The sequence below is a fragment of the Oratosquilla oratoria genome, chromosome 8 (assembly GCF_046742065.1).
Source record: "Oratosquilla oratoria isolate Oo_2021 chromosome 8, ASM4674206v1, whole genome shotgun sequence".
Classification (NCBI taxonomy): domain Eukaryota; kingdom Metazoa; phylum Arthropoda; class Malacostraca; order Stomatopoda; family Squillidae; genus Oratosquilla; species Oratosquilla oratoria.
Genome location: NC_134784.1, coordinates 44,292,284 through 44,303,758, shown reverse-complemented (window position 1 = coordinate 44,303,758; position 11,475 = coordinate 44,292,284). Strand labels below are relative to the sequence as shown.

The 11,475-nt window shown below is 40.5% G+C and overlaps 1 protein-coding gene across 4 annotated transcripts in view; it reads right to left on the bottom strand.

Annotated features, from left to right (window-relative positions):
* The window catches only part of atos (atos homolog atossa), an 81,328-nt gene that overhangs the window by 10,256 nt on the left and 59,597 nt on the right, over positions 1-11,475 (bottom strand). For 2 of the 4 annotated variants that reach the window (XM_076189178.1, XM_076189177.1), the window contains exon 9: positions 2,500-2,738. In XM_076189178.1, the coding sequence (XP_076045293.1) occupies positions 2,500-2,738 (239 nt within the window). Of the gene's footprint in view, positions 1-2,499; positions 2,739-11,475 lie in introns of those variants that run through there. The other 2 variants (XR_012966631.1, XR_012966632.1) reach the window with 2 other exon arrangements.

Below are 11,475 nucleotides of genomic sequence, written 5' to 3'. Positions count from 1 at the left end.
CACTACATAGTCCATTAAAGCTCTACCTACCACCCTTCCCTCCACCACCCGCTCCCATGTGTACTTATGCTTGACTTTCTTCCGAAACACTGTATATGCTATCATCAACTCTCTTTCTAGACACATTTCCACCATCAACTCTCCACTACGATTTTTTCCTGGAACTCCACATTTCCCAACCACTCCATCAATTGGATCCTTTCCTACCCTAGCATTAAGGTCTCCCAGTACTATTACATTTACACTTCTCCCTAAACCCTCTATGCACTCATTTAAATCTATTCAAAAGGCCTCCCTTTCTTCTACACTCTTCTCACTGCCACGCCCATATGCACTTACAAAAACCCACATCTCCCTTCCCAGTTTCACCTTCATCCACATTATCCTTGAGGAAACCTCCCTCCACTCCACTACACGTTTACCTATCTCTTCACTTACTAGTATAGCCACCCTTTCCCTACCTCACCCTCTCTTCACTCCTGATAACCTCCCACTTACACTCCCAAACTTACAATCGCCCTTCCCTTTCAGCTTAGTTTCACTCAAAGCCAACACATCCATCTTTCTTCTCACAAACATACTACCTATCTCTTCCCTTTTACTCTCATCTGTACCACATCCACGCACATTAAAAGACCCAAACCTTAGGGTGCTGGTCCGAGAACTTCCAGACCCTCTTATGCCTTTGCCTTTACTTTTAGGAATGTGCCCTGTGGGGCTACAAGGAGAAGGATGCCTAGTCCCAATCCCCGTCCCTTTCTTCTCGCCTCTTACGATCCAAGTGGGAATACTTGGTGGCAGTATTCTTTTCCCCCACCACAGGGAATTCCCCCACCACAGAAAAAGAAATACTCAGAGAAATGGTACAGGACAGCAACAAGGGGTTGGGGGACAGCATAACGGAGGGACAGTCGTAGTATAAAAGTGTCATCATTTCTCTATGAACAGAGTTTTCCTCTATCATAGACAAAATGATGTGTGGCTCTGGTCCGTAGGGGTGCCCCATATAGACCCTAAAATATCGACTGCATGCTACTTTGTCACAATAACAAGCAGCCAATACCCCAGACGGGGTATATATATATATATATATATATATATATATATATATGATACAAAAATGCAAAATAACCACAGGAGAAAGGAAACTTGTAGACAGTAAGTACTTTCGTATATTACATCTTCAGACTAAATGACAGAGATACAGAGTTGGGTTTAAATATAGATATCAGGTGCAACCATAGGGGGGAAGGGGGGAGACAATACAATGTGAGGAGGGGGGATGACCTTACCCCTATCGACCTGACCAACACATAAGGCTCAATCTGGCGGAAAGATCTCGGTGACCATTTGGTTTACCAATTTATCACATTTAAAATTACCATAGCTTAAGTTCAAATTTTTGTCAAACGTGTCTGATATTAAGTAGGATTCTATTATATTTCTTTCTTGTAGGCTTTTTCCTTTAGCTAAAATTATTGCCTTAGACCAATCAATATGATGGTTGTATAATGCTTTATGTTGGAATAATGCATTATTTTCCTGGGCAGATCTCGCACTATATTTATGTTGGGAAATGATTGTTTCCAAGTTTTTCCCAGTTTGTCCAATATAAAATTTATTGCAATCTTGGCAAGGAATTTTATAGACCACACCATTGTTGTTAGGAGGGCTGTTATCAATTAAAGTTTTCTTAATTAAGAACAGCCCTCCTAACAACAATGGTGTGGTCTATAAAATTCCTTGCCAAGATTGTAATAAATCTTATATTGGACAAACTGGGAAAAACTTGGAAACAATCATTTCCCAACATAAATATAGTGAGAGATCTGCCCAGGAAAATAATGCGTTATTCCAACATAAAGCATTATACAACCATCATATTGATTGGTCTAAGGCAACAATTTTAGCTAAAGGAAAACAATTTAAACTTAAGCTATGGTAATTTTAAATATGATAAATTGGTAACCCAAATGGTCACCGAGATCTTTCCGCCAGATTAAGCTATATGTGTTGGTCAGGTCAATAGGGGTAAGTGCATCCCCCCTCCTCACATTGTATTGTCTCCCCCCCTCCCCCCTATGGTTGCACCTGATATTTATATTTAAACCCAACTCTGTATCTCTGTCATTTAGTCTGAAGATGTAATATACGAAAGTACTTACTGTCTACAAGTTTCCTTTCTCCTGTGGTTATTTTGCATTTTGTATCACGGTAATGTGATTGCTTGCAATATATATATTGTAAAACTAAAAGGCCAAATCCTTCCATTCGAAAAAGCCTTAAAATTCTAGGCCTCACATTTGATACTTGTATGACTACTGACTGACATGTCAAAGACCTGACAGCAAAAATCAACAAGAAAACAAACCTACTTAAATCCATCACAAGCACTGACTTTTAACAGTACAAAAATACTCTAATAACAATCTACAAGCAATTCACAAGAACCATCCTCAACTTCATAACTAGAGCTATGCCATTCACCAATGTACTCACCTGAGATGAATGAGGTATCTAAGCCACTGGTGTGCATCTGGGTGATCATCTCCCTGCACTCCTACAGGCATATTTAGGGTGCGCTGTCTCAGAAAGGTGCGCGAGTTTGCGGGCATATCGGACAGATCATACATGACCACAAACATCTTCACCACTGTTCGATGTGGGTTGAAGAGGGTAACCTGGACAGTTCCCTTGTTTGGCACATGGTAACCCTTTTTACCAAGGTTTATATGACCCTGTTGATTTTTATGAGAAAAAAGAATATTAAGAATATCACAAAATGAGAAGTTTGTACAAGGTAACAAGTAAATACATTTTATACAGACCAATTCTTTTCTTTTGTGCAAAGGCAGCATATCATTATTCCAAGTAAGGAACTATGATTTTTATTTCCTCACTATGGTTGAGATAATTTGAAACTGAAGTGCTTTTTTTGGTAGCTTTTATCAGCCAAAGTATCAATCATATTACAAAATCAAATCCAAATAAGAGTAATTGTGTCATTCTGCAAAGAAGTCTATAATTATATAATGCCTTTGGAAGTATTTCCTTCCCTCTAAGATATCAAATCTAAAAATACCAAGTCAATCATATTACAAGTTCAAATCCAAATAGGAGTAATAGTGTCATTCTGCAAAGAAGTCTCTTATTACATAATGCCTTTGAAAGTATTTTCTTTCCTTTAGGTTATCAAATCTAAAAATACTGAGTTGTGCATATATCCTGTCCTGTTTACATATACTATACTACTTATGAATTGTCATATCCACTTACATGTTCACTTCTGTTCCCTTTGTTAGTGTTACACTTCACAAATTTTATTCTGACTAATAATAATAAAAAATATTCAGATTTGGTGGAATCACTATGGTGAATGGGTTCAGTCCATATAAAATCATCCCTTTAGTAAAGTGATAATCTTTACTGATTTTCTGGTGGCTATTGCCATACAACTTCATTCTTTTGTGAGGATGTCAATAGAGGAGGGGTAACAAGTTTTAATTGTGGATGAGGAAAGAAAAAAAGATAAAAAAAAAAAAATCCTACAGGTAAGTGGATAGCTTTAAATATTTAGGGTCACATGTAGCATGGGATGGAATGGGGTAGAGGTTAAGAGTAGAATGAAGGAAGCAAGTAAACATCCTGTGCCATGAGAAATAAGTATCTGGGGATGGATGTGAAGAGAAGACTGTATGAATGGGTGATAGCACCTTATACCACTGTATAGGGCAGAGACTTCAAGGGAACCAGAAACTTAAATATATTTGAGATAAAATGTTTGAGAAGTATGCTGGGTAGAGGATGAGAATGGATAAAGTAAAAAATAAAGGGGTGAAAAGGAAAGCAGGCATAGAAAGGAAGCTGGCAGAGAGGGTAGATGAAAGAATGCTTAGATGGTTGAGAACATAGATTAGCATTAAAAAGTGTGGATGGTGGAGGTGGATGAAGTGAACTAGAGGGGTACTGATAATGTGATGGATGGATGGGGTGAAAGGGGTCTTGAGTAAAAGGGGAATATCTGTTGAGCAGGGAAGGGACAAGGCAAGAGATGGATGCAAGTGGAAAATAGTTGTGAATGGACTAAATTGATACGACCAGAAGGGACTTCCCTTTGTTTTCTCTACAAGGAGGGAGGGTTGCCTTGTAAATGAACCGGCTGGCCCTGCTATGGGTATGCTGTATCTTACTGCATTCATTATGACTGGTTGGTGGGTGGGGTCCAAGATGAAAAAGAAACAAATGGGTGATGGTTGGGAGTGGGATGGGTGGGTGTGGGTGCATGTCTGGGCTGGCTAGGCTCCCCTTATAAATGGGAAGACACCTACTAGCCAGTACTATTCAACAGTTCTCCATGGAATTGGAAGTAAATGGGCTACTACCATACCTAGATGTCTTGGCAGCACAAGAAAGAGACAATCTCAAGACCAGTGTATAAAAAAAAACACACACACACACTGAAAGACTACTAGACTTCAATAGTAACCACCCAGGTCTTTATGATTCTAAAGGGAATTGACATCATAATGACAAAATTTTCACCCTCAATAAGAATCCGACAAGAAATAATGCTCTCAAACTGTCAGGAAATAGATTTAATTTGGAAGTTGGGAGAACAACTTTGCCAACCATGCAGTAAATACATACATACATACACATATACCAAAGGTTTTTTCCCCCTTACACGGGGGATAGGCAAAAAGAAAAAGGCATAGAAAAAACTTCCTGCAGAGGCAGTGCAATGTAGTTCAGTTTGAAGCTTTAAAACTCATTTAGATAAACACCTAATCAAGATGCTGTAATGCCTGCCATTTATTTTATATTATTTGTTTGTTATTATTTGTCTGTTTGTCTATTATTATCTATTTGATTATTATTCATTATTATTTATCTGTCCTTTTATTATTATTTACTATTTATCTGTTTATTTATTATTTAATGTTATTTATGTGCTGTGTCTTGCGACACTACTTCTGACCCAGGGCAGTGGACAAGGTGCAGGGATGACCCGTCATCCAGGAGGTGCTATGAGTGTGGAGTGTATTCAGGGATGGAATGGGTGGGAATGATTTTATGCCTTTTCCTTTTTGGCTACCTCCCTTGTAAGGGGGAAAAAGCCTTGGTATATGTATGTATGTATGCATTTTATTATTGTTTATATTATCATAATTTTTATTTATCATTATAATTTTTTGCATACAACCTAGTCATGGACCAAAAGGTCTCCTGTTGGCATGCTCCTCCTTTGTAATCCTTTGAGGCAAAGAGAAGAGTAGATGTAAAATGGGGGAGGAGTATGACACAAAATTTTGAAACAGTATGGGTTTAGGAAAACTAACGAGCAGGTGAGGAGGAAAACTGGGGTGGAAAGGGAATTGGAGATTGGGCTGATGAAAAAGTATTGGGATGGTTTGGACACATGGAATGAATGAGTTAAGAAAGACTAGTAAAAGAGGTGTGGAGGGCTGAGGTGGAAAGAGTGAACATGAAGGGTCGACCTAGGATGAGATGGATGGATAGGGTAAAAGGGGCATTGGGAAAGAGGGGAGTGTCTGTTGAGGAAGGACAGGAGAGGACAGAAAATAGGAGTGAATGGAGAATGGTTGTGTATGGATGATGCAGTGATCCATGAAAGGGAGTGGGTGGGGGATGGGGGGTGAGGGAGTATGTGTGAAAAATAAATTGATGCAGCCAGAAGGGATTTCTCCACGTCTTCTCCATTTCTGCATGAATGGGACGAAGAGGGGGGGTGGGGGGTTGCCGATTTAATAAAGTGGCCTTGCTGTGGATGTGCTGTGTCTTGCAACACTGCTTCTGACCCAGGACAGTGGGCGAGATGCAGAGATGACCCATCATCCTAAAGGAGCCAAGATAAGAGGGAGGGAAGGGGGGGGATGGGAGTGGAGTATGTGGGGATGGAACGGGTGGGAGTGGTTTTTATGCCTTTGTTTTTTGGCTACCTCCCTTGTAAGGGGAAAAAAAGCCTTTGGTATATGTATATACATGATATGAGGATCAGATTTTTGCGGCAAGGCAGATTTGAGGTTTTGGCAAAATGTAAAGATGTAAAGATGTTTTTTGGGCCTTTACAAATTTGGAGAAGCTTGTGACAGGATAGACAGGAAGGCAGTGTGGGAGGTTTTGTAGATATATGGGATTGGGGGAAAGCTTTTTAGGGTAGTCAAGAGTTTTTATGAGTAGTAGAGCTTGTGTTAGGATTGAGAATGGAGAGAGCAAGTGGTTTAAGGTAAAGCTAGGGCTGTGTCAGGGCTGTGTCATTTTGCAAGAGCTGTTCAATGTGAATGTAAATGGGGTGATACAAGAGGTAAATTAAAGGTTGATGGACAGGGGATTGGAGATGATTCAAGCTAGTGAAGAGAAGTGGGAGGTGAGCCAGTTGTTGTTTGCAGATGATACTGCACTTGTGATGGGGTTAGAGGAAGGATTAAGGCGGTTAGAGATGGAGTTTGAGAAGGTATGTGATAGGAGAAAGTTGAAGGTAAATTTGGGTAAAAGTAACTTGATACGATGTACAAGGGGAGAAGATAGCAGCAAGTTGGAAATTTTAAAGGAGAGAGGCTGGAGGAAGTGGACAGTTTTAAATACTTGGTGGTCATGTGTGGCAAGAAATGGAGACCTGAAGTCAGAGGTAAACTGAAGATTGAAATTGAGAGAAGCATGTAAATGTCTTGAGGGGAATGAAGTGTTTTGAGAAACAGGCATTTGGGGATAGATGCAAAGAGATGATTATATGAAGTGGTGATTGTGCCTACAACATTGTATGGGGTGGAGACTTAGAATCTAAGTTAGGCAGAAAGAAGTTTAAATGTGTTTGAGATGGTCTGAGAAGTATGATAGGGGTTACAAAGTTGGATAGAGTGAGAAATGAAGAACTGAGGAGGAGAGAGATAAAAAGGGAGCTGGTAGATAGGGCTGATGAAAGATTATTGGGATGGTTTGGACACATGGAAAGAATGAATGAAGAAATATTAGCAAAAGAGATGTGGAAGGCAAAGGCAGATGGAGTGAACTTGAGAAGACGACAGAGGATGAAATGGACTGATGGGGTGAAAAGGGTTTTGATCATGAGTGGAATGTCTGCTGAACAAGGGAGATGATAGGGGATAGGGATGAGTGGAGAATGGCTGTGTATGGATGATACTTTAACTCGGCCCAAAGGAATTTTCTCCCTGTGGTGGAGTGGTTGTGTGTGGATTAGCAAAAGAGGTGTGAAAGGCAGAGGTGGATGGAGTGAACTTGAGGGGACAACCAAGGATGAGATGGATGGATGGGATGAAAGGTTTGAAAATAAGGGAAATTTTCATTGTGGAAGGAAGGGAGAAGACAGGGGATAGGGTTAAGTCAAGAATGGCTATGTATGGATGATATTTTGAAGCAGCCCAAAGGGATTTTTCCCCATATTCTCTATTTTTCACACAAGGGAACAAGAAAGAGGGCAGCTGTATAAGTGAAGCAGCCCTGATGGAGATGCACCATGTCTTGCTGCATTGCTTCTGACCCAAGCAGTTGGCAGTCAGTAGACAGAGATGACTCTTTATCCATGAGGAGCTAAAATGAAGGGGAAACAAAGGTGATGGATGGGAGTGGAATGGTCAGGAGTGCCTTGGCAACCTAACTTTGGATTGTAGCCCAGAGGTTAACAACCATAGCCCTAGCAGGACACATGGAAATGGACAAGGATGCAGCAAACATAAACAAAAATCCCACACACAGGACACAGGGTCACAATCCCCTACATTAAAGGTGCATCAGAGGTAACATCCAGGGTACTCTTGACAGAAGATGGTACAGGTAGCACACAAACCACACAACACCCTGCATCACAACACATCCAGGGTCAAAGACCAGAAAGCACCTAAACAGCAGGCAGGTGGTGTAGTGTACCCCCTTGACTGCTTTGATCAAGATGAAGATTATATGGAAGAAACACATAAGAAACTCACAACCAGGGCAGAGGAACACAAATAGGCAGTCAGATGCAAAGATACAGCTTTAGCACAAGTCAGAGAACACCAACACAATAGATTGGGAAGGAGCAAAAGTCAATAATAAAGACAATTCCAAGAAAAGAAGACTATTCTTTGAGACCTGGTTGACCAAGGTCAACATCAACAGATGTATATATTCAAATCCAATTTACCTAGGAACAAGGAAAACAATGCAGTGTATCTCAACACAAGGGTATCAATTTCCTACCATGTATCATTAATTTCATGCATATGTGATTGTTGGTGGGTGCACATATGTGTACATGAGGATAGGTTTGTACATGTGTATAAGTGAACGGGTTAATACATTTGACATATATGTATGTATAATTTGGATTTAATTATGTTTATAGAACTTTGGCACAGAAGGAACTCGGCATGGCCCATCTGAGTACTTCCTGTCCCAGGTTTAGTCATTAAAGGTCAGATATCAAGACTTCCGTAACTTTTTGTATTTACAGTTTAATGTACATAAAAAAGCATACTGACAGTATTCTATATAATTCCACCATCTATATCTTATCAAATTTGGCAAAAACAGTTGTTTGTCTTCATCTCATTGTGTCGTCTGCTATTTGAAACAACCCGCCCGTGCGCTTCGGGAACGTTCGGGGAATTCCGCGTTCGTGACGTCACAGTTGCCAAACAATATTGTTATTCTGAGAGTGCATCGTATCGCTTTTGCATTGTCAGTCGTGTGTCGTCTCCTGAGTGTGTCAATTTTTTTTTTATTTCATTGTCACAAAATTGTGATAATAATGGTGTACTGCGTTGCCGCAGGCTGCAACAATGGTAGTGGAAGTGGGAGGAGTTTCTTTCAATTTCCTACGGAGCCAGCCCGACGATCGGAATGGATAGAAAGGTGAACAGAGCAGGCAAAAGACCGGGCAAACTGTGGGAGCCTTCGAAGTTTTCAGAACTTTGCTCTGACCACTTCGAAGAGGAATGCTTCGAAATGAATCTAGCGTTATCGATTGGATTTATGGAGAAGACCAGGAGACGTCTAAAACCTGATGCCGTGCCCTCAATTTTTGCAGCTACTACAAAGCATTCCACGCCGAAACCGGAGGCTTGAGGTACCGTAGGCAGTTTACTTTTTCTGACTCCATGCATCATGTGCATGCGTTAGGCTTAGGCCTATGCCTATGTCAGAGAGGGCTTGTTATAAATTCCATGGACATGCAGGATGGCCTATATAGGCCTAGTAGGCCTAGTGAATTAAACTGGCCCTGAAGCCATGGACCGGAGCAGTGGCAGCGCCAGGGGGGGGGGCTTTAGCCCCCCCCAAAAAGTGGCCAGCCCCCCCAACTGAAATGAGCAAATTGAAAATTTAAAACACTCATTGAAATAATTTTATTAAGTGGAATTTTTAATTGTCAGGGCTAAAGATTTGTCAGCCATCAGTGCTAGCCCTACCATTAACCCCCTCCCCTTCTGAAATGAGGACAATATATGTGTATTATCATATTACTATTAGCCCCCCAAAAATTTGCTCAGCCCCCCCTTAGCCTCCCCAACTAAAAATTCCTGGCGCCGCCGCTGGACCGGAGGTATAAAATATTGCAGATACCTACAAAAGACACACTAAATCAGATGTAGTGTCTGAAAGACAATCGCGAACACGGTTTAATCATTGAAGCACTGACTAGGTTGTGTACAGCAGCAGTATTGCCATCACATAAACATGATAAAGAGTCAACAGACTAGTACATGGTACATGACTTTGTAATCAAACTAACAGTGATTTCATAAGTCCACATTGCTTCCTGATATTTATATCACATGTCATTGCGTTCACATCAAACTTGGGGATATTTGAAACCACAGTATGTATAGTCCTCACTTTCCCACTGTGCACGAATTCGTGAGACTGCACAAGATGGCAAAACTTTTCTGTTTTTTTTACCAAGGATGTGGTAAATCCATCTGGTGAAGTGCCGGTAAGCAATATATCTGTATGGCCTGAAAGAAACAACTGCATAAATATTGATAGTCATTTTATGATGTTTTTCCTTGTACATATTTTTATTTTTATGCACTTTAATGTGTTTAGTAAAACAGAAAATACACAGTTGACAGTACTTATTAAAAGATTATTTGGCTTCATTTTATTTACATGTATTCATTCATTCATTCCAGTATTTTAAATGAATAATCTCGATCTTGCAGGAAGAAATGGCCACAAGGCAATTCATATCATTTAATTTTCCCCCCATGCTTGGAATTTTAGAGAGACTGACAAATGATCGTCGACATAAAAACAAAGGACCCCATCCCATGCTTGCAATGATAGCCTAAATAAGGTAGGAATAATGCACTGAATTTCATACCAGTTGGTATTCCCAATCCTATGAGAGTGGTCAGATCTTTTGCGTTTGCGTCTAGGAGGGGTGGTAGGCCCATCTTGATTCTCGGCACCATCTAAATCAACGTCGCCGTCGAATTCCGTCTCCTCCCCCGTGGTCTCGGGTTCTGAATCTGACAAATCGCTTTCCCCTTCTTCTTCGCTATTTTGTTCACCACTTTCTTCATCTTCACTTGCACTGTATTCCGACGAAGAAACGGGCTGTCCTATTATCAGTTCGAACTGGTAAGGCTTTACAATGCGATGTTCGGCGATATCAAACTCCTCTTCCTCGTCTTCTTCCACCATACATACTATCCTTCTGAATTGGAATGCACAATGGGCCATTTTTGCGAACAAATTTGGATTAAAAACAAACATGAAGATGAATAACTCGATTGGAATGACTGAGCTGAACTACAGCGTGTGTTTCTTTGTCCGATTGTTTGGCAACTGTGACGTCACCGCCGGTTCACCTAGCGGCGATTACTGGTAATAATTACTAATCGACTAGAACATCTAGACTTCGGAAAAGTGGTATGTGAGGCGCAATTAAAAGTGAATTTTCTGAATAAATTCTTCTGGAAAAGCTAAAAACTTTATTTGTATGCTTTTAAAAAGTACTTTTTCGAGCAATACGATGATTTTTAGCGAATGGTATATCTGTTGATATCTGACCTTTAAATCTATCTATATACCAGTTGCCTCTTCTGATTTGTAAGAGAGGTAGTTGGTCAAGGAAAATACCCACTCCCAGAACATCCACAGCAGGAACCCACCACTTCATTTACACGACTACAGTCAACCATGCATATTCAATTACACAATTACTAGGGTTTAGGTTGGAGCCTTCCTCCCAGACCTTTATCAGCCTTAATTTTTTGTAAGAGATACAGTGGAAGATCCTTTGTCTCTTCAATCCATCCCATTTAGTTATCATTTATTTGAAATACGAGAAATATGGTGACAAAATTATTTTCCCCCCAACCACAGGGGGAACAGGAATAGGGAGTCATTCCTATGTACCAAGGGCCTCTTCCCCTTAATAAGGGAGGAAGTCAGCCAAGGCATGTACCTACTCCCATCCACTACCTATTGTTTCCCTCTCATCTTAGCTTCTCG